At 51.6% G+C, this 23,485-nt stretch overlaps 2 protein-coding genes across 5 annotated transcripts in view; both read right to left on the bottom strand.

The window, feature by feature from the left end:
- The window catches only part of XRN2 (5'-3' exoribonuclease 2), a 38,354-nt gene extending 36,650 nt beyond the window's left edge, over positions 1 to 1,704 (bottom strand). Inside the window, exon 1 of the mRNA XM_027653794.1 lies at positions 1,558 to 1,704. Coding sequence (XP_027509595.1) covers positions 1,558 to 1,704 — 147 coding nt within the window. The remainder of the gene's footprint in view (positions 1 to 1,557) is intronic.
- Positions 1,705 to 3,158: 1,454 nt separating this feature from the next.
- The window catches only part of KIZ (kizuna centrosomal protein), a 101,520-nt gene continuing 81,193 nt past the window's right edge, over positions 3,159 to 23,485 (bottom strand). For all 4 annotated transcript variants that reach the window (XM_027654009.1, XM_027654010.1, XM_027654007.1 and 1 more), the window contains 7 exons: positions 22,998 to 23,331; positions 22,302 to 22,509; positions 17,771 to 17,906; positions 16,943 to 17,102; positions 11,892 to 11,991; positions 4,968 to 5,011; positions 3,159 to 3,407 (listed from right to left, as the gene is read on the bottom strand). In XM_027654009.1, coding sequence (XP_027509810.1) covers positions 3,304 to 3,407; positions 4,968 to 5,011; positions 11,892 to 11,991; positions 16,943 to 17,102; positions 17,771 to 17,906; positions 22,302 to 22,509; positions 22,998 to 23,331 — 1,086 coding nt within the window. In that variant the 3' untranslated portion in view covers positions 3,159 to 3,303. The remainder of the gene's footprint in view (positions 3,408 to 4,967; positions 5,012 to 11,891; positions 11,992 to 16,942; positions 17,103 to 17,770; positions 17,907 to 22,301; positions 22,510 to 22,997; positions 23,332 to 23,485) is intronic.

Here is a 23,485-nt window from a genome sequence, read left to right as displayed (position 1 = left end):
GGGGGGGAACCGCTGCCCCACAGCCCTGAACAGGCAGTTTGTCAGGAAAAACACCCTCCGTTAGACCCGTGCTAATAAAAGCCAAGCGCGGGCTGCCGCCGTGGGGCGGTTCGGGCGGCAGCAGCACACGGCAGGGGTGCCCAACGAGCCAGTAAACGACACATGGCAGAGACATTGGTGATTTATTTCAGCGCTGCCCAACCCCGAGTGCTCGGTGTATTCCACAAATGTGCCGTTATTTACACGCAAAAAGCCGGAGTTAGTAACTTCCCAAGCACAGCCCCTCTACTAGGATTGATCAGTAATTTTCATGCAAGTTACGCGAGTCACATCAACTTCCCTGCGTCCTTTTCACCTGCGCAGGGTCTTTTTCGACCTGTAGGCGTGATTTTTAGTATTACAGTGAACATAGTTCAGCTGTAGGACACGCAGACCTTGAGTATTTCGCCAAGTTAATAATGCATACATAGACAGACGTTAACATCTTGATTTACTGTATCCCTAAAACTTGTTAGTTCCTGGATGCCCTCACTGAGGGATGCAGCTGCTGCCTGTCCCACTGACCAGGTCTCCTTTCTTGCTGATGAGGCTCGAAAGTATACAAAGATCAAACAACAGAGAACATCCTGACTTAAGATAATCTTGACATACTCCACATTTTGCAACACCAAAATCGATTCAGGGCACGGCCGCTCTGTCCCCTCAGAAGGGGACGTTTCCAGACGCAGCCGGTGTGAAATGGCTCCATGTGATCCACGACAGCGGCACGAGGCAAAGAGCCCCCATCCCCTCGCTCTGCCCGTGGCATAAGCAAATACTATTAATTTGTGGCTGTTTGACGGCGCCGAAATGGAATTAAACATTCGGGTATTAAACGGGATTAACACGAGGCAGATTTGGCGCTCCGCCGTGTCCCGCTGCCGCACAGCAGCTCTGTCAGGAGGGCAGGGACAGGGGCGAGGACAGGGAAAAGCAGCCCGGGAATCATTAACAAAAATAACAAAATCTCAGCAGTGCTTGTTGAGTCAATGCCGCCAATTTGGGGAGCGGAGGGGAACCTTGGTACTGGGCTAATTCTCTGTAGAACAAATTAACCCAATATTGTGTCTCTCATTATTCTTATCCTCACTTGGCTGTTGTTAAGCCGTTTTCTGTTGTCGTTCCTCTCAATAAAATCTGTGACTTGAATAAATTTCCCCAGCAACTTTGTAGTGGCACCACACCTGTGGTATCAGCTAAAGATTGTCCTTTATCTGTTCCTTACAAAACAGTTCCCTGATTGAAGCTTCCTATTGTAGTGCTTCTCGTCCTGGAATTTCGTGCGGAGTATGGCAGCTTAGCATTAACATTTGGTTTGTATTGATGGGCAATCAGTTGTTTTTCTGATAATGCCAAAGAAAAACAGAAGGCTGGCGGGACGCAAATGAAACGCGATCGTCTTATCTCATAATTACTTGGGTAAACAAGTGCTGGAATAATTAATGCTGCAACAAACAACTCCTTGAAAAGTTGGTCTCAGCATCAGCAGCCACGCCAGGGCACTAGCCCGGGCCCCACCTCCGAACTGTGTGTCCATGAGAAGCGCACGGAGCGCCGTGTCACCGCGAACAGGAGCAGGGAAGGCTTCCCATTAGGGTATTTTCCAGGGATGAGTGGCGTGCCGATGGAAATCTGCCCGGGCTGTATTGATTCCATTCCCTTCATCCGTCAGCGTCACCTGCCATCGTCCCTGGCTGCGGCGTGACAGCTGTGAAGGAGCGGAGCAAAGTTGACTGGCAGGATGTTTTGCATCTAATGAGCCTGTGCACAATAAGAGCATCACAAATGCTGCTGCTGCTGCGGAGGAACTCGGCTATCGCTCCGACACCGAGAGGCAGAGATTGCCCGTGCTCGGCTCCCGCAGCCATCCGTCACCTGTCATGGGCCACACGGCGGGGGCTGAGCCGGACTGAGGGATGGAAACCCCACAGGCTGGTGTCATGCCAGCAGATATACAGCGGGCTGACATCAACAGCCGGGAATCGCTCGGGAAGAGCTTAAAGCTGCACAGACGCCGCAGATCCGAGGCAATGTCACGCGGCAGCACGGGCTGCTGGAGAGACTTTTCCAGCTGAACCTTGGGCTGACATTGCCTGAGCCATCCCGTACCCACAGCCAGTCTGTGCTGGGATACTGGGGAGCTTACATTTGCAGATGGGTAGGACCATCCAGAGTGAGTTACCAGGAATTAGGGATGATAAGGAAAAGGCAGTGAGGAGTGATGACACGCCAGCCCTCACATGCTGGGTTCAGACATGATTCAGCTCTCCCAGGCGATGCTGCTGCAGCGCACAAGGAAAAACCTCATCTGGACTCACCTGGCTCCATCCTTGGTGCAGCTGATTTCCCAAATCCCAGAACATTCCAGGCTGCCCCCTCACCAATGCTGGACTGTAACCCACAGCAGCCAGCTGTACCAAGGGTTTCTGCTCACTTCCAAGCTTTCTGTGAGCCATTATTTCAAACTGTTGAGCTCTCAGCCCAAGTGTTTTTATTAAATTAAATGTACCATTTTTAAGTTGTTTTTGAGGGACAGGGTGTGGAGATTGGTGGCTGTGGCAGACGTGGGGCTGCAGCACAGCACAGTTTAATTGGGGTGCTGGTTTCTGCTTTTGAACTTGTCATCATGATGAACAGCTTTTTTTTTAATATGTCCCCTGGTTTCTTCCTTTCGAAAGAAAATCTCATGTTTAATGAACTTAATTTTAGATAAAAGGAATGAAAAGAAGGAAATTAAAAATGCATGAAGCTCCTAGAGTCATCCAATTACTGTGATGTCCACACAGCAGCACCAGCACAGATTTCACAAAGCAGGGAAAAGCAGGAAAGCACTGGGGCTCTACACACGTAAACGCTGCTCTATTCCAAAATGTGCTGAATTACAAATGGACATTTTATGCATTTCTTCTTCTTGATCTGTCGCAGAAGAAGATAAAGATCAAACAAGCCAGCCCGCCCCGGCAGTGCCTGTCTGCGCACCCACAATGCTCGTCTGCTGCTTTCCAAACCACGTCTAGCTCTGGAGTCCAAACAGTGGAGTGCAGACAAGCCTCAGGAGGGGGTTCTCAGGGGGCAGGGTTACTGTCAGAGCAGGTCAGACAGAGCACATGTACAGCGTGTAGGACCTATCATGTTTATTTTGTATTTACATTTCCTTTGCCCGTAAAGTGACGAGCAGCGCTTCAGCCCACAGCACACTCACTGTGAGTGTGAGTGGGCTCTGAAACAATGCTTCTGCTGCTCCCCAGAAGCCAGCAGGGAATCTCAAGCATAGAAGTCATCGAAGTCGTCTGACTGGGCGCTGTGGGTCTGCGGGCGCAGGGCGGCCTCGAGCTCAGAGCTGCTGTCGTCCGATTCGCCCCAGAACGCTGCGGGGGAGGACACAGAAACCACAGTAGTAAAACCCTTTCCACGGGGGTGCCCTCTGTCACAGGCCCTGTGGCTGATGGAGGAGGAGCAGTCTGAAGCCCCCAGCCCAGGTTGTGTGTCCGGCCCCGCACGGTGCCCGGGGCAGAGCGGCTGTGCCCGGACAGCGGCTTCATTCAGCACTCCCACTCCATTGTGCCTCAAGGTAGCTGGGCAGAACATTTCCACTCCAACCAATTTACTTGACCAGCTGCTGCCTGAATTGCAGCTTTGTCTATTCTCTTCCCCTTTCTCCCGCTGCTACTTGACCCCGCGGTGAAGTCACCAGCGGGCCATGACATCGCAGAGTTGGCACAAACATGGCAGTGACGTCACAAGCGAAAAATCACCACTTGGAGATCAGATCAGACCCGGGCAGGCCGGATCTCCACAGAAGACATGGCTTTAACTGACAGCTCTGGGAACTGGCAAACCCTTTCCCTGACATCAACAGAAACCCCCCTGCAATTCAGAGTGCCCGAGAGATTTCTCAATATGTAAATTCATTTGACCCGGGGATAAAACAGAGTGGGAAGTGTGGCACCTGAAGTCAAGGCTGCAGCGGCTGACAGGGCTGTGCTCTCTGTTCCCAACCATTCCAGAGGCTGCTGGCTCTCCAAAGGCAGTGCGGGAGCCGCAACGCCTGGAATGAGGCGGCAGAGGGAGGAAGGCTGTCACGCTCACACACACACTGCAGCTTGTGTCTGAGGCCCTGCTAAGGCCTCTGACGGCACCAGCTCCACAAACACCTTATCTACAAATGCAGCAGCTGCATCTTTCATCCTCCATCCCGGCCCCCTGGGCCGCAGGGCTGTGCTCCGCCGGGAACATCAGAGCGAGCCCCGCACTCGCTCCCGCACGCACAGAACGGCTCCAGGAAAGGGGCTGGGGATGTGAGAGCCTTTCAAGTGGCACCAAAGCAGCCACTGCTGATGGCATCCGTACCTCGGCTCAGTGCCACGCCTCTAGGACTGTGCCATTCCAGCTGCCAAGCACCTGGAGTGGGGCTCCAGGCAAAGGGCTCCCCGCGCTGCCTCGCTGGCAGGAGGCTCAGCTAGAGGTGTCTGCAGGCCCCTGAGGGACTTGGGGTGGGCAAAAGGGAGAACTGGAATGTTGGGGAGCGAAAACGTGCAGGGTCCACACACCAACTCAGAACAAAACCAGCCTGGCAATGGACAAAACCATCCAGCTGCACCCATGTCCTGCTGTGGCCCTGCTGTGGGAAAACCAAGGAAACCTCAGGCTTTTCCTTCTCTGGGTTTGCTCCACTTGCAGCTCACAGTCATTTGACTAAACCCTGCAAAGATCTTGACTCCTTCCACACCACCTGCACCACAAACACCTCCTCTCTGTCCTAGAATTTGTTCTCCTCAGCTTCCTGCTGGCTCCTGTGTTGAGACAGGGCAATTCCACACTTTCCTGTCTCCATACTTTATACAGGTCGTAACGTAGTTGTGGGAGGGCTCTTCCAGTATAAATTACACAAGACACTGATTTTCAGTAGTGTAACACTTGTCTCTTACCTTTGGATTTTATGGCAGTTACTTTCTCCTTCCGCGTCTCCGTCCTGTAAAAGATTTCAAATAATCAGCACAATGTCACAGATTAAAAGTGACTTTTTAAAAAATACTGTGAGATCGTTTTAAAAAAATATCAGTAACTTTTGTAACTACTTTTTTTTTTTTTTAATAACTATTTTATCGAGGGTTTCTTCACCTAAAAGGTGGAGGAATCCACATGCAGCAGGAACACTGGTGCAGTTGTTCCTGGACTCATTCCCAGGTAACGGCACTGATCTACACCAGCACTGAATCCAGGTACAAAGGAGCAGGGCCCTGTCGAGCTTTTGCAGCCTTCCAGAGCACACAGAGTACGTAAAGACAAAATCCAAACGAAAATGAAAGCACCCCAGTGCTGCTCCTGCGCTTCCTTCCTTCCCTTCTCCTCCCTGCATGCTCCTGCGGACCCGCGATTCCCGATTCCCGGCTGTCCCCCGGCCCCATGGAAATGTGCAATCTCCGCTGCCTTTGATCTACCTTGATGTGTGTGCAGCCCGAGCCTGCTCTGGTAAATGGCTGCTCTTGTGTCTGGAGCATCACAGGCCCTTTTGAATCTCTCAAACAAGCTGGAATCATTTTGATCTTTTGTGTGCAGCGCGTGCATTGTGTTGGGGCTGGGGAATAATCACACGGGGGGCAACGATGGGGGAGAATTAACTGTTACAGCAACGGCCCTGCAAGAAGCCCTAAAAATAAACCTGCAGCTGATTTTAATAAGGAAGATCAAATAGGAGATATTTGGGCCATCACTGGGCCAAGCAGTGAAATATAAGCCAATGTCAAGGTGCAGCTGGAAGCTGTGGCCACGGCCACAACAGGACTCAGTCAGCTCTCTGAAATGTCCTGCCATTTGCTGTGGTTGATGGAAAAACCTGGCAGCCGATACAGAAGTCCTTAAAGTGGGGAGTTAAAAACATTTCAACATTGTGGAGGCATCTGTGAAGGAGACAAAAAAAAAGCAGGGATGATTCCTTGCTCGTGTTGCTCCCTGGCAGTCAGAATTTGGGATTGCAGCTGGAAAGCCACACGTAAAGCAGAGAGTTTCATACATTGCAGCTACCAGGGTGCAGCCACTCTTCCTTTTAACCCAGAGAAAGCTCACACTGTTCAAATCCCGTTCCTTCTCCTCAGGCTGTGAATGCCATTGGCACACAGGCTCCCTCTCTGTGGACAGAAATTCCCAGAACATTAAACCCAGCCCAGGTTCCACCAAGATGGGAACCAAGTGACAGCACCAGTGAAGTACTCACAGTGATACCGCTAATTATTAATGTATTCAGTAAGAAACTATAAAATGTTGGGCTCTAAATGTTTCTCCAACGTTCCTTGAGTGCACCATCCCAGTGCCTTTCCCTTTTATTCCAAGCCAAACCCCACACTGCCTCACAGCCCAGCTTCTCCTTCAAAGACGTTCCCTCAACAGAATTCCCAGCGAGCATTTGAAGCCGGAGCCTCTGGAATACACTGAACACCTCAAACTCTTGCTCCCTTGGGTGAGATCTCCTGACCCTCAGCATTCCCCAGGAGGTGCTCCATGTGCTGTGCTGTTCTCCCCTGGGTGTGGAGCAAAAAGCCACTCGTTGGAGAGCTCCAGCTGGCAAGGTGCCTCCTGGGGCAGCTGGCATGGGAACCATTTCAGGTCCCAGTGGCTGAGCAGGAGCTCAGGCAGCAGCAGCAGCCACTGCTTCCCCTCTGGCCACACTGCTGGGAAGGGAGCAGGGGGTTCTGTTATTCAGCCATGCCAGGGGGTTCCCCAGGAGGGACTTTTTGTCCCACTTCTCTCCATGCTTCAATCCTAGAGCAAACGCCGGTGGGTCAGTGACTGGGGCCCAACACCGACACCCTGCCAAGGACCACCAGGGACCACCAGTGCAGGACCACCCAGAGCTGCAGGATTTGGTCCTCCAGGCACAGCCAAAGGCTGGTGGTCTCATGGAGAAGGACCACCGTGGCTGTAGGAAGGTCTGGAGACCTTCCCACTGCCAAGCCAGCTTCCCACAAAGAGAAAGACAGGGGAAGGGGCAGACAGGTGTTTGTGTCCTACCCAACACCATCCCTTCACTGGGGTTCATCCTCCCAGGGCTGATCCACCACACGTGGAATGGGGTTCACTCCCCAGACAGCCCAGAGCCGGGCGCTGGCACGACACAGCCATGCCCAGAGAGGGACACAGGGAGCAGGGAGCCAGCAAGGAGCCGTGGGCACAGGAAAATGCCGCGGGGATACGGCAAACGGAGCGAGGACGTCGGAGAGGCCAGGCGGGAAATGGCAGCTCCCCCAAACTGAGCCTGGAAAACGCTGCCAGGGGCTGGGGAACAGGGAATAAATCCTGGAATTAGGGCTGGAGCAGCGGGTGAAGCCGGTGAGATGCAGCTGCAGCGAGCAGGGAGCACACAATGACCACAGAGCCCGCCGGGAACGTCCGGGGTGCAAACGCAGCAAGGCCCCTTCCACCACCCCGACTAATCCCCCGGCCTGACCCTCCCAGAGCCATTTACACTTTTGCTTCTCCCCTAAAATAATTCCAAACTCAACCCAGGCCCTAACAAAGAAAAAAACCCAAACCAGTTTCACTTCAAAGGGCCTTTTAATCTCTCCATTTCTCTGATGAAACAGGCTTTTTTTTTTTTTGTATTGAAGATGCTGCAACAGTAAGAAATTAAAAAGCTCCAAGAAAATATTTTTTTTTTCCTCCATACGGAAAATTAATATTAAGAGGAAAATTCCAGGACAACAAGAGGCACGTTAATTGAGGGGGATTGCTGGAAAACAGAAGAAAATTTTTTACTTTGACCAGATTACCTTTTTGCTAAAGCACCTGTTGAACCTCTATTTTTAAGTGTCGAGTGAAAAAGACACCAAAGAAATTTGGGAAATCCCAAAAGCCAAGAGATTTCCCCACCCTGGAAAGCCAAATATATACAGTCCATCTACTACACACATTTACAGAGTCAGTATAGACTCAAAAGTCCATTCATCACACTGGAATTGGAGTAATAACATTGAATTTCAGTAATTACACTGTAAGCAGCATGACCTTTATTTTAGGATACAGAGATTTCTATCAAGCTGTGTCTGAGACCATTCTCTGTTTAGATCCACCAGGCTGAAACAGAAAACCCCACTAACACAAAGACACATCACAGCGCTGTGAGGGAGCTGTGCAGGAGAGCAGGGGCACTGCCAAAAAATTCACTATTCCTTCTGTCCTCAGCGGGCAGATGTTGGTGCCTCTCCCCACAAACCTGGCAGGGCATCGCCACCACAACATCGCTGCCTCTGCCACAGCTGGGGGCTCAGGGGGAGGAAACAAAGCTCACAGAAACAGCTGTGACAGGGGAAAATCGGGCTGGAATTCTCAGCCAGCTTCTTACGGAAGCCATCTGACAACAGAGTACGTCGGGGGGATGAAACAATCAGATCCTGGCTGGATTCTGGGTGCCCCTCTCAGGAATCCAGACCCACACAGTGCCACTTTCTCTGTATTTCCAGGAGAAATGCATCTGTGCATCTCCTGAGCTCTCCCAGCCCCAAACCTCTGGGAACTCTCCTCGGAGACAAGCAGAGATTGGTTTGGGCAGGGGGGATTGGTTTGGATTGGGGTCAGGATTGGTTTGGGCAGGGGGGAGGCGGGGGATGCACAGAGCCCGAGTGCCCCCCGATGGCCAAAGCCAACGGGGCCACGTTAAACATCACCCAGAGAGTAATTAAGAGATGAATTAGACTCTGCCAACTTCTTTTTGCACGTCACTACATCTGTGTTGGGTAAAACGGCTCCTTTCGGCTGAAAAACTGCCTTCAGAGACCCCCCCGGAGTCCTTGAGCAGATTAATCAAAGTTTACAACACTTTACACCGTGTTGGTGTCCCGACAAATCCGAACCCCGCTTTGGTTCTCGGCTGATAACGCATCTTTAATCTCCAGATTATTTCGAAACGAGACAGCCCGAACGAGTCAAAGGAAAAATAAAAAACCGCTCGCATCCGAAACGGGGAATTCCCAGAAAACGAGTGACCTCCACTGGCCGCATCCATCGCTACAGCCGCCCAGGAATGCCACACACATCGCCGGCCGCCCGCCTGCGCTCGGCCACGGCTCAGCCCCTGACTCCTGATACCTTCTCCCCCCAAGGACCGCGGGGTTTGACGCCTCTCGCCCGCCGCAACGCGCCAACCCTGCCAACCAAAGGTGCAGGGTCTGCGTGCGGGGAAACATCCCCCGGCAAAGCAGAGGAGGCCAGGGACGAGCGGCTCCCTCGCCACGGAGGTAGAGCCGGCGGCGTTTGCGGGAGGAGAGGAAGCTCTGGCATGCACCGCCGAACAAAAGGGAACAAGTGGTCTTTACTCGGAGAGCAGTTTCCTATTAAGACTCACTCCGTCGTACATTATGCCTTTCATCCCCACTCAACCACAAAATGATTTTGCTGTAGGAAATACAATGGCAGAAAAAGATTTACATTGAAAGAATCTTTAATAATAAACTGTTGCAGATCTGCCTACTTCCCCATGATTTATAATACAATAAACATCGGATTCTATTAAGTCTCATGCACTGAAGACACGCACTGAAAACCCGAGTATGAAAGCCCTCAATTCTTCCCTTCTCCAGGCCCATAATAGTGAAACGAGCATGGATAAATGTGCTAAGAGTATCTCTTTGCATCTTTTATAGCTTGTGTGTATCAATCTGTAAAGCTTATTAAGAAAGTCATTGCTATGCAAAGCAGCACCCAATGTCTTTCTCTTGCTTTTCAACAGCGTGCAGTGTTTAGCCAATAGGGCCGGGCCCCGGCCCCTCATTCCGCATTCATAACATGCAACATTTGCACAATGTGTATCTCAAAGGCTGCTGAATAGAAAGCCTTAATACTCATGTAAACAACTGCAAACCAATTACTTAATGAATCAGGCCCACACATAATGAGGTGCCAGACAAAGAGCTATAAATGCATTTTTGCGCCCGAGCCTCCGCTTTAAAGTAAAATCCCTCAGCTGTAGTTTGGGCTTAACTGGCACATGATAATTATTGTCTGGGGGACATCAGAGGAGCCACGGTTTTTATTCCGGTCCGGCGGGGTCTGCGCCGGGGTCACTCATCAGCTCAGTGACAAAACGCGGCAAAGGAGAATTTATAAAGTGCCACGGCCGAGCTCGCAGGGATGTTTATTCTCAAGTAGTGGGTTTGAGACCACTTGTGAAAGCAATAAAGCCCGAGGAGTGGCTGCAGGGAGCCCAGGAACCACGGCACGGCCTGGCTGCAAACATCTCTCCCTCTTCCTCCCTCCTTCGGCCGCCCTCCGGCATCCAAAGGGGCTGTTCCCAAACCCCGCGCTGGGAAGGCTGCCCTGGCTTTGAGTCCTTTAGAAAAGCCAACTCTAAGCCACTGTAAGAGATTTATTATGGTTTTTTTTTTTCAAGGCAGCATCATCACGTATCGGCGCACGACGTGTGCTGCCGCCGAGCACCGGAAGGCCTGAAACTATGGGGCAGAGGGAACGATTTGAAATCTACCACAAACAGCAATTGGGAGGGGAAAAAAAAAAAAAGGCAAAAAAACCAAACAGCATCTGATCAAGTCAGACGTGGCCAGCAGTGCAGCAGCAGTGGGGAGAATGCTTGCAGAGGATTTTTTTTTTTTTTTAAATAAGAAATATTTCATTTTAAATTACGTGTTTTATTCAGATTCAGTGATCCTCTAAGAAAGTTCTCAGGGCCTGATCCTGCTCCTCTTGCTGTTGCAGGCTTCAGGGAAGGGCTAGCATTTAACACTTCCAAAACTCAGCTATAGGACCACCCTTGCATTTCAAAGCACGAGGTAGGATGATTTGGAACACCGTTCTCATAGTCCCAAGAAAATCTAAAAGAGGAGAAAAAAACTTGAACCTGACATGGTAAGAACTAATCCCACACAAAAGCAGGAACACCGTTCATCGATACTTGGTTACAGCCTGTATTTACTGGGCTTGAATTCTAGAAACACTGTCATCCTAACACCAAGTGCAGAACTGGAACTGGCCTCACCCACAGCAACCTAAAAACACCCTCCAGGAAGCTCCGTGTGTCATGGACACGGGAGGAGTTCATAACCTGCCTGAAGGCCCTGCAGTCCCTCCCCAGTGTCCCCACCGGTGGTTTTCCAGCTGGAGCCACAGCACCCACGAGCTGAGCTGCTCCAACAGGGGCAGGGAAGGACCAAAAGCCTGGCCAGCATTCCAGGAGCCAGCTGCATTATCCCCATTTTCTGCTGCTTCCCGAGCACCGATTTGATCCCTGTCCCACGCCAGTGACGAGCACAGGGAGCATCCAACAGCACTGCCCATGGACCCAAAGGTTAAAACACACAAACCACCTTTCCTCTCCTTTTTTAATGAAACCAGCACACCCTGCACCCCTCAGGTGAATTAACATCCTCCGTTGGAAGCCAGAAAGGCACCTTCTAAACAGCCAGTATCAAACATAACCCCCCTGAGCCCACAGGCAGCACTATCAGTTACACCTGGTTTACACCTCAGACACACAGAGGAGAACCCCACCTCCTCAGTGCTGGCACACTCTGCTCCCTGGCTGCCCCTCTCCTGATCCTGATCCGTCCTGCCCCCGAAAGCAGCTGGAGATGCTTGGCTGGGGTTCACCGGGGTGTCAACTGAGCCTTAAACAAGGAACAGCAGCTGCCAGACCACACCTGGCTTTGGCACAGACCGTTCCTGAGGTGTTCAAACCCTCCGTGTTCTGTTACACGAACAGAAACACAAACTTCAACCCAGGTTCAAGTGAAAAAACCCCAACAATAACAATTAAAAAAAAAAAATCACGGGAGCTTTGGTGGTTTCCTGTCAGTGTTTCTCGTGCTGGGGAAGCATTTCCAAGGTTACAGATCCGATGCCTTTACCTGGAGAAGGGAAGGACTATTCCATCTGACGAAGAGCTGGTTTCCTGAGGCGCCTCCCGGCTGTCACTGGCTTTGGAACTGTCCTCGTCCATATCCCGACCTGGGCAGGAAAAACAGGAGCTGTGAACACCCCAATCCCAACAGCTGGATCCCCCCCCAGCAGCACAGCTCCAGTTTCCCATGGGATGCCGTGGTGTGAGCAGAGCAGCAGCAATGGCAGCTCCTGGTGGAGTGGAAATCAGCTCAAACCAGGGAAACAACACCCCCTCCCCAGCAATTAGGCTGTGAGGGGGATTTCTTCCAAACTGGGAAAGTTTTTCACACCTTTTGCCTCCTTTCAGAAAAAGGAGCAAGCACAGAGCTTCTCTTCAGAACTGTTTTGGATCATGGCAACTCTAAGCAAAGCTTTTAAAGGATTTCTGGAGTATTTTTACTTTTTTTTTTTTTTTTTAATCCCCAAGTTCCCATTTACTTTAATCAGAAGCAAGGTTATTTCTTTTCTCCTTCCCCTTAAATGTAGATTATTTTAAAATGTTACAGTTCTTTCAATATTATTTGATGTCTCAGTGTTTTCAACCATTCTCTTGAATTAGACAAATTATTAGACAATAATAAATAAATAAATTCAATAAAAATTGGATTAGACACGTCTTGGGATTTTTATGACTTAAAGGGCAAACCAAACAACTATTTCAAAGCCTTTGATCCACACTTTCCTTTCTTCCCTTTTCCCCCCTGCTCTGTGGATCTCATTTCCATTCTGTAAAGATCTGTTTAAAATAAAAAGGCAGAAGCAAATGGATTCATTCACTGGAGTCAGACAATTGCTCATCTTTATATTTGTTTCCAAAGCACACGATGCTCAAGCACAAATCCCACTTTAAAAAGGCTCCTTTGCATATCTGACCCTCTCTGCCTGGAAATGGGAAAGGTAGATCTCCAGGTTGCTGGTTTTCCTGGGAAAACCTCATGCACAGAGGAACGAGCTCCTCCACCCCCTCGCACTGACCACTGTGCTTGCAGTCAAACACCAACAGATACATCCCCATCCTTTAAATTAAATAAAGGGATAAATGTTCTTATAAACAATCCTCCACAGTACAATGCCTCCCTCCCACCAGGAGTCTCTGGGCTGCCCAGTGGACTGGGGCAATCCACTGAGGATGCCTTCAGAAGCTGCTGCCTCTGCTTAAAGGTGGAAGACTTTCCACCCAGAATTCACAGCTCTAAAAAGCCCCTGGGGTCTTTTAGGAACCTCAGTGTCAAACACCCCCTCCTGGAGGCCATCCCCCAGCCTGATTTAAGCCCAGCATCCAGCCTGGAGCTGCCCCAGGGCAGCTCTGGCAGCCCCAGCAGCCACAGCCTGTGGCACAGGGAGGAACTTCCTCCATCACAGGCGAATGGAAGATATCAAACGAAGGGAAAAGTTGGGTGAGACTTATTAATGCCTTTATTAGTGCACTCCAAGAGGAGCCTGGGAACCTTTGAGCCTCCAGCTCAAAGGAGGAGCCCATGGGGAAGGAGGTGTGGGCGTGGGCAGAGCGCTGGCAGGATTATTGGCTCATTAAAGGTGGCCTGGAAAGGGAAGCAGGATCGGGTTGGTGCTCTTTCATGTTCCCTTAGGGTATATAAAGAAGGGCTAATTTTTTTTCTTCTTCAGAGGGCTTTTCCTCCTTGTTCCCATATTGGATATTTTACACCTGGAGGGGAGCTGGAAGGTGACACACAGGCCGTTGTGAAAGCAGAGCCCAATGAGTGGAGCAGTTACACCATTTTTATTCAAATCCTGCATGGCCTTAATGTCTGTTCAAATCAGAGACACAAATGAAGGGGGGAGAGAGAGAGAATCTGGTTTTGTTAAAGATTTAACAAGCCTGCCCCTTCAATAAAATCAGCAATTTCCTACTCATAAATGAGACTCTTAAGCAGCCATCCAGCAAAACAAGAAATAATGGATTTTATCCTTTTTAATCTCACATTATTCACCTACCTCAGGAACAGCCAAAGAGCTGAACAATTTCTTTTGCGCGTCTTCCCTGATAAAAAACAAAGCGTCCTCGGAGGAGATGAGAAGGAGCCCAGATATCCCCCTGTATCCTCACATAACCTGCTATCAAAGGAGATGGCTGTTATCAGCCCAGCTCCTCTCTGGGCGAGACCGTGCACCAGATATGATCCTTTTAAAGCCAATTATCCCTGCACAGCCTTCCACGAGCTCCGGACAGGGCTCTAGGAACAAACCCACGCTCGTGCTACGAGTTACGGTGCCCCCACGCCCCCAGCTGACCACAGACAGGGGTTTTCAGAGCTCCCGTGTCCTGCTCCGGGTGGGAAGTGCTCGGCAGATCCCTGCCCAAGCCTCTGTGCAGAGGAGCTCCAGGTACCAGCCCAGGCTGTCTCTGAGGGACACCCCACACCCCAAATCCCTTTCCCTACAGCCACCTCCTTCCTCCCCCTCAGGCATTAAAGAGCCAACGCAAATACTTCAGGAATATTCGCAGAACATTAGAGTAAATAAATGTTTTGGTTCTCTTTTCAATAAACCAAAAGCCCAGAAGCATTCCTAAAGTGCCATCCCAAAGACCGCTCGGAAGAGCGTCCACACGGCTCCCACAGCAAAGTCCATCAAACCCCAAAGCCTCAAAAGGTTTCTGGTGTTTCAAACCAAAGCTTCAAGAACTCAGCAAATACTGAAGAAAAAAAAAAAAAACAAAACAAAAAACCACCCCAAATTTGTATCCCTTAAGCACAGAAAAAGTCACACAGCAAAATAATCTTATGTGGATGGACATCAAGTATCAGTTCAACTAAAACCCCAGAACGAGTCGTTCCAGCCCAAAAGCCACCGCTTCTATTTTAGGCACAGAAAAACTTCAGAGCTCTGGGGCCACAGCAAATAATGATGATAAAAAGGAAAGAGCAGCTGGCTGGCAGGGAGGAGCGGGAGCACAACAAGGAGCCTGGAGAAGATCATGGGCTGAAGATGAATCGTGTCTGAAAGGAGCAACTTGGCTTTCAAGTGAGGGGTGAGAAGCCTCGTTCCTGGGGAAAACGTGGCTGCAGAACAGCCAACACAGCGCCCTCTGAAGGGATGGATTTAAACTGCAGTTACTGGGTTTGGGTAAGGAGTTTATTGCCATTTTTACACACAGGAAGCATCTGTGTTTGCATGTCTGTTCTGTGAGACAGTCGGGAGAGGTCGGGAAGGGGGATGATCACCAGGACGTGGCTCTTGCCTGACTGACGTGGAACAGCCCCCCAGGGTCCCTGGCAGGAAAACCTGCAACAGAGAATTCCCTGACACACTCGTAGGCAAAACAGTGGCTAAAACCAGGACTGGCAAGTCATAAAACTCAGGGTGGGGAGAAGCAAACCAAACCCCTTGGCAGCTACAGAGATCCAAACCTGGGAGCCGGAATCCTCCTTGGGAATATCAGCGATGGCGCTGGCTGGAGGGAGCCCTAGCAAGGGCTGCAGGAGCAGCTGAGGACAGACCTGCACCAGCACCTTTGTGGTCAAACACGACAGCATGAGGGAGCTGGGCAGGGGGACAGAGCAGGGTAAAGCCTTATTGCCCAAAATTCGTGCTCTCAGGCAGTTTTGGTACAGGAGGCACAGCCACGGCTCCTGGCTGGCACAGGCACAGCCCCCACCAGCAGGGCTCTGCCCCACGCTTGTTCTAACGACCCACAGTCTCTCCTCGAGGAGAGAACCAAACCAGGAACACGTGTGGTTTGCCCAATAATTACTGGATCTTCCCCACGGAGACTGACCCTGTAACACCCATCCCGGCCCCGAAAGGCTCGTCGGCCAGATATCCACATGGACTGAGTGTGCAACAGGACTACAAGGAATCCAACAGGCCCTGTTGCTCTCCACCTTGGTTTGTGCCAGTGTGAGCTGGACTGTCTGACCTGATGTTTCCTCTCTGTGCTCCGTGTGCAGCGGCTGAACGTGCCCCCTGTGAGCGGCCCCGCAGCACCGAACCACCACGGTCTGACTGGATAATCAGGCTGGATGCTGGGCTCGAGGTTAATATGCAGCCACCCCTTCTACCTGTAAATAGGAATCTTTTCCACTGTGCTTTCTTCCCCGCTCCCATCTTCACACGAGCTTGTGACTCCTGGATGCGAACGCGCCGTAATGAAACCCTTTCAAAGCGGCGGCGATCAGACCCGTTTGTTTGCTTTTAAGCCCCACTCCCTTTAATTTCTCACTTTTGTTATCTCTTCTTTATTGATCTAAACTATCCATTACTGGGAACTCACCCCGTGCCACAGCCGCCCTGCCTCTCTGTAGCTTCCCCAGACAAGGCCCAGCCAACCAAACATCTTAAAAGAACTGGAGACCCGACGGGATTTGGGAAACAACAAACCCACGGCAACGCTGTGCTCCTGGCCAGCAGCAGCAGAGGGGATCACACCCACCGTGGAAATCAGCTTAAATCAAAGTCTGTGCCACCTCTGCAAATAACAGTTGCATGAATTTAGGAGACCTGAAGCAGCGTGTTTGCATCTGCTGTGTAAAGAGCACGGCAGCCTAACTGTGCCCAGCCTGGGATGGAAGGGATGCTCCGAGGGCAGAGCGAGCGAGCTGCCCTCACTGCACTGATATATTCCTTCCTTAGCCACAGAAATTAACTGGATTCCCAGATACCTTCACCTCCTGAGCTGGGAAATAGCCCCGCATGCTTCCCCCCCCATGAACCCTTCTGGTTTTGGTAAGTCCTTCTGCAGTCTGGCTTAGTAACAAAAGACAGCGAATACATTCTCCTGTTTCTGAACAGGAGATGCTTTGTAAACATGTGCACACACCACAGGGCTTGGCTTTTTAACTCCTGAAGAAAGTCCCACCACCACAGGTATCACTGATTTTGGGAAGTAACCAGAATGACAAGCGATGCTGAGATATTTCGGAAAATCCCCCAAATCTATTACAAATCCACACTAATTTGCCAGTGGCTATGGCACAGCCTCCTGGGGATCTGGGCAGAACACACTCGTGTCCAGAGCAGGAACCTGGGCACAGGTCCAGCCCTGTGACCCCGTTACCTGGTTCTCCCGTGCCGGTGAGCCGGGCAGCGCGTTCCGCCCGCTCCCCTTCCCCGCCGTCTGTCGGCATCGATGGCAGACTGCAGGACGACTCTTCACCCTGGACAGGTGACCTATCCCCACACTCTCCTGGAAGGGCCTCTCTCAGCACCGGCAGAGCCTGCAGCATTAAAAACAAGAATAGCCACAGCCCGTTATTCTCCACCTGGAGCGTCCCCCAACCTTCAGGCTGATCTGTGCTTCCCAGGGAAATCTGCATCCAGTGTGTTTCTGTTAGGTGTTAAATTACCCTACTTGCAGGGTGTTCCTCTGGAGTTTGTTTTGGGACACAAAATAGTGAAATCTACTCCGACTTCACGTTCAGTAAACAGCTGTTTAACAACACAATGAGCCTCTGGTGCTGAGGAGGAACCTCAGAGAACTCCAGGTTTCCTAACTGATCTGTAACTGATTTCTAGCCAAAACGTTTTGGATTCAGGAGAAAATTTTATTGTCCTGAGCCTGCTCCCTCCTCATTGATGTGACAGGGAGTTAGAACAGAAGGCAGACATGGTTCAGTGATCAGAGACGAGGAAGCTGGACCTGCTGCTGGTCATCACCAACCTGCCGCGGACCAGAGGTGCTGACAGGGATGGAGCCGATGGACTCAACAGCTCTATTTGTACATCAGGAGCTCAAAGGCCCCTTTCTGCACCTTCCCCTGCAGCCCAGCTGTGCAGCACCACCACCCAGTGGGGCTCCCAGAACACCCTAAAGCCCTCAGAGAAAGAAGTCACCGCCCTGGGCCAAAAAACCAAAAAGTACATATTATAAGGTGCAGGTGCCCACCTGGCTGTCCTGTGCCTCCTCGCCCAAAGCCAGCAGGTCGTCAGACATCTCTGCTGCTCCCTCCGGGGCCCGAGCCCGGTGCTGCTCCAGGAACAGGGAATGGTGGCTCAGGTGACTCTGCAGCACATCCGTGTCCCTGAGGAACAAAGCTGGCACCGTCAGTGGGACACCCCACATGTGACACTCCTTGGTCTGGACAAGGGGGTCAACACATGGTGGGAAAAGCCATCACGTTTGTCATTAATTACCACTTTTTACTTTGAAAATGCTCAGGGTGGGAACTGTAAGAAGCCACTTGTGACTTCTGCAGACGTGAGGAAGTTGGGCCGGGGTCACCATTGTCACCGTGTCTGTCCCTGTCCTGAGGCTCAGGATCCAGACACACCTCACCTTTCCTGCATCCCTATCTCACCCCTGAGGCCTCACTCCACAGGGCACAGCTGAGCACCCACTGCCCCTGGCTCGTCTTTTAACGTAGAAAATCTCAGCGCTGCAACCTTGTTTGCCAGAGATGTTTGTTTTTTCCAGTTGCTCCAGTGAAGTTTCACAGAGGAGTGAATTCCAATTAACTCCACGAGTGTTTGTCCCTAAGAAACCATTCAGGAGACACAACAAGGTATTAGTGCCGGCAGGCATATCAGCCTCGGCAGGAGAGCCAGGTATCGGCAGAGAGCCCCTCCTTCAGCGCTCACGAGTGCCACGATCCTGCCAGCACTTGAGCACTGCGGAGCCTGCGACGGGAGGAAGGTCTAGACAGGAGCTAAGCAAGACAGAATGGAAATTGTTTTCGTTCCCGCGTTAAAGAGACTGAAAAAAACCCAACTAATTCTTGCTTGTCCTTGTGCCATATGCACTGGGGAAAAAACAAAACAAAACAAAACAAACAAACCAAACGCACTTTTGCTGTTTTTAAAGGCCACGTGCATCTTCTGCCTCGTAGAAAAATAAAATTGCTTCTCAAAATCATATTCCCTGTCCAGAGACTCGCGTTGCAGATCACAGGAGTGACTGGCTGAGAAGTCTCTGGAGTTACTGTGTTTCCCTGCCTCCGGAGGGCCGGGATGCCCTGCCAGCATCCCAGGATAGACAAACAGGGCTTGGAGCCACCCGAAGTGCACAGGTATTGAAAATACATTCCCGTTGCAGCCCTTGGAAAAAAACCCACTCTCGTCTGAGCTTTTCAAAGCAAACAGCAAAACCACACTGCCCGAGCTGTGTAGGAAGGAAAAAAAAAAAAACAAACCAAAAAACCACGAGCAAACCAACCATCAAAAAATCAGCCCGGGCTGAGATGCCACATGGAAATTACCCCTGTGCCGAGCAGTTTAATTCCTTCACCTCCACAATCGAAACAAATCTGGTGACCACCTACAGGTATGGGGACAGCCCGGGGACCTCAGAGGGGTTTTGATGAGGCTGCACCTCTATAATGATGCAAATGAGGACTTAACCGCTGAAACAATGCGGCGGCTAATCCCGGACCAGGGGTGTAAATGGCTATTCAGGGCCCCGGCTGCCGCTTTGTGGGGCTCCCAGCCCAGGTCTCCACCAGCGATGAACACCCCAGCTGGGGCAGGAGGGAGTTTAATTTCTCTGCTCCGTGTGCAGGAGCTGACACGTTTCCACAGTTAACCCCGGCTCGCAGTGCCCCGGCTGAGCAGCTCTGAGCACAAAAACCTGCAGCGTTTTCGCCCTCGGGTTGAGCTGTACCCAAAGATGTGCTTTCCCTCGGAGTGTTGGGCAACAGTGAACAATTAAGTGGGAGCTGCCGTGCCTTTGGTCGAGTTTCCTAGACATTTAATAAGCAAAACAATACCCGGGAGATCACATAGGCAGTTAAACAGTGCTTTCTCTTTTCCCCCAGCCTTACAAACCCTGTATTCCAGAGGCAGGCTCGTTTCCCATTGTTTTCCTCCCGCTGGGTGGTCCTTCCAGGGTGCCACTCGAGAGGGATACAATAATAAAAAGGGAAGGGGAAGGAAGGGACACCAACATAAAGAAAAACAAAATGTATGACAATCTGCAGCAGGCTACGGATCAGAGGTCAGCAAACAAGAGGTCCTTCTCTTTTACAGGTTGCTTCCTGGAAACAGTCTGATTAAGCTGACAGCTTGAATTATGTGTTACATTTTGTAATGCACAATCCATCTGTGCTAAGTCCCCCTCAATGCAGCTGAAGCAGCACTGGCATAAGCTCTGCCTTTTTCCACCCCCTCAGCACCAGCCTTAAAATAGTCATCATCTTTCTCTGCACTAATTCTCAGAGACCCTCTCCCCCAGCCTCTCCCCCCCGGGTTTAAGGCTCAAAGAAAGGGCTGGGTGCTGTAAGGAATGGTTAAGAGGACACAGAGCCTTTCCCCTCGGATCAGCAGCTCCGACCCAGGGCTGGAGCTGTCGGGAGGGCAGTCCTGGTGCCTTCACAAGCCCAACGAGCCCCCACATGGTGGAGGCTGATCACCAGAAAACAAAGCCCAGGCTCACGTGGGTCTGGTTGTGAAAACATCCAGATGTCAGGGTAACCACTCCTTTAGCTGGGGAAGGCACCTGGAAATGAGGCTGAACTCATCCAGAGCTAACACATGACCTGCCAACTCTTAACCATGGGGAAACCCCCCCCCCCCCAAACTCCTTAAAAAACAGAGACTGGCACCTCTGCAGTAAGACAGGAGAGGCATTTGCTCCAAAGATGAAAACTTGTGGCTTCCTGGCACACAACAAGGATTTTGTTTTGCCTCTGCAGTCAGCCGTGGTCTCTGCTCCTTTCAAGGCCATCCTTTGCACTTTGTTCAGATAATTCCCCAATAGTGCACAAACGGCCCCAGTGCCCCTGGAGAGGGAACAGTGCTTCCTCTGGATGCCACAGCAACAACACTGCTGCAGTGGGAGAGCCCAGGTTACAGAGATTTTGACTTCAGACAGCAAATACACAGAGCTTGGTATAATGTCAGCACATTTCTCCAGCCAGAGTAGGAATTCGGCAAGAGAAAACCACAGGGGCTGGAATTATTGCTGTTGTGAATCCGTGGCACGATACACTCTGGCCAAAGAAAGCTGCATTCTGTGCAACTCATACAACTGACATTCATGCACTGATCACTTGGCAGCCTTTCCACAAGTTCTTTAGCTCAATGATTATTTTGCAAGGCTCAAGGGTACACGCTGAATTTTGGGTGCCTTGGAAAGCCCACCCGGCCAGAAGGACGACAAGGGAACTACTGCTCCTCCCTCCACAAGATCCTCCTCTCCTGCCAGCTTACGTGCCTTTTCATTTTCAGGTAAAACAAATCAAAATCCGTATCTTTGCTGCAGAAACAGCCAGCAGTGGTGACCCCACTTCCCCCGGCCTTGAGGGAGGGCAGCTTTCAGCTCGGCATCCCGGGGAGGGACCCTCCCCGCCGTGGTTTCAGCTCGTGTGTGATTTCCCTGGAATTCTCCCCAGCCTCGGCACAGCCAGGCCTGGCCAGGGACAGAACACAAGGTTGAACTGCCGGTGCTCAGCTCTGGCAGGGACCGGCACTCCCCCGGCCCCGCCGTGATTAACAGGTGTGATACAAAGGAAACACTGGGGAAAAGCTATTTACATGTAAATTAGGCGATGTTTCCATAGCGAGCAACAGCCCGACGCAAATGTGAGATGATAAAGTTACAGGAGTGCCAGTTTCTGCTCAGCTGTCACCTATTAACACTCCAACCAATCCTGACCTCAGCACCGAGACCACGGACCAGGAGTGCTGGGGGAACAGAAGCACTGAACAGGTTTAAAAGCTGCAAACAACCAGGATGGGAAAACTCAGCCAAGGGGCAGAAGAGAACTGGTTCCCCAGGAGCACTTTACCCCTGCTCTCCAGGGGTAAAAGCACTGGTTTCCTCTGCGTGTGGTCGCTGCCTGATGTCCCACTGAAACCCCAGTGGGGACCTGGGAAGGGATGACAGTGCTTGGCAAAGGACTGTCAAAGTGCTTGGCAAAGGAGGGACCTGGGCCAGCCCCAGGGACCATCTCTGGGTGGGCACTGCCCTGCTGGGGTGGGGATGCACTTCCCTGTCTCATGAGGGCGTTGCAAGGCCGACAATCCGGCTGTGCTGGATGTCACAGGCACTGCTGTGGCACTGCAGTCCTTGGCCACACAACCCCACACTGTCACACGGCACCAGAGGACACGGGGCTGCACTGCACTGTCCTTGTTCTCCCTCCTTTTCTATTTCCAGACAAATGGCCAAAAGGTTGAACCAACTGGCAGTTCTGGTCCACACAAAACAGGCTGCTCAGAGAGTGACAGGTACTTGCCATACAGAGCCATCGGGGGAAGATTTGTGTACGTCTGAAGAACAGCTATTGCATTTGAACAACAAACACCCTTCACTCGGCCAGCTCTGCCCCGAGGGAGGTACCTGAAGCCACCAAACCTCCAGCACAGGTCCAAATCCCACAGGACAGGTGAGAGCTTTGGGCTGTAGTGCCCTGAGCAGTCTGGCTGAGCTGCAGCCTCCGGACCACAGACAGTGAGCAGACAGAAATCAGGGGAGGCCATACCTGTGTGGTGCTGAGCTGTCTGAGGGCTCCTGCTGTGCCAGGATGGAGCTCAGTGGGGAGCCCTCCCCAGCCTGGGCATCCCCATCCCGCTCCTGCTGGGCGCTGGCAGTGCTGGGGGTCACCCCCTCCTCGGCACTGCTGGACACCAGGAGCTCTGCACTGCTCTCCTCTGGGCCAGCCCACCAGTTACTCAGCACAGACTTTGATCCTGTAACAATAAATTAAAAAAAAAAAGAGGAATTCATTATTCTTCCCAAAACGTCAGCAGGACCAAGGACTAAACCCTAGTGTAGGAAATGAAACCAAGGCTACCCACACTTTTTGTTCAGCCCTGTCCCTTCACACGTGTGTGTGTGAGCATCCATCCATCCTTCTGCTTCCCTCGGCTGTGGGTTTCCCTGCCCACAGCCCCGTGTCCTTCCACACTCCTCTCACAAGGGGGAGTCTGAGGAGGCTCTGGGGTCTGGGAACAAACGTGGCACACTCCTCAAAAACCACCCTGGCACAGAGACCAGCTACCAGACTCAATCAGCTCTGGAGGAACAATCAAACAGAGAAGCTGGACAAAGCTTTTTTCAGGGGAAAGGAGTGCACTACAAGAGGCTCTGACTGTTCCCAGTGTTAACACCTTGCAGCAGAACACACGCCCAGAGGCTGCCACACCCTGCAGTTCACTGCCTGCTCCTGCTGCCGTACCTGGAACACCTCCCTGCAGCTGTCCCTCCTCGGGGGTGGCTGGTGTGGGGTCAGGAGCTGAGGAGAGGAGCTGCTCAGAGCCTTCCTCGCTGGCAGCCAGGTCCCCGTGTGCTCCCTCCAGGGACCCCTCGGTCTCTCCAGCAGCGCTGCTCTGGTTCTGGGCACCACATCCCTCAGGGAATGGGGGCTGGGGAGGCTCCTGCTGCATTCCCAAACCTCCCGTGGCCGAGACAGCTGGAGTGGGGCAGCCCAGGAAGGCTGTGGCTGGATGGAACTGTTCTCTTGGCACGGCTGCCTCGGTGCCAATTCCCGCCCGTCCTCCAGCCTGTGGCACCTGAAACACACAGTGGGACGTGGCTGAAGGACACACATGGGGACACACACTGCTGCAAGTGGAGCTTCTGGAGGATGGCATACTGCTTTCTGGAGAGAGAGCTACCACAGCATTCAAGTGTTTGCCACGGCATTAATATTACACAATCCCCTGG

The sequence above is a fragment of the Corapipo altera genome, unplaced genomic scaffold (genome assembly GCF_003945725.1).
Source record: "Corapipo altera isolate COAL_440 unplaced genomic scaffold, ASM394572v1 70, whole genome shotgun sequence".
NCBI classification, from domain to species: domain Eukaryota; kingdom Metazoa; phylum Chordata; class Aves; order Passeriformes; family Pipridae; genus Corapipo; species Corapipo altera.
The sequence above is the reverse complement of the archived record's forward strand: the minus strand, read 5'-3'. Positions and strand labels throughout refer to the sequence as shown.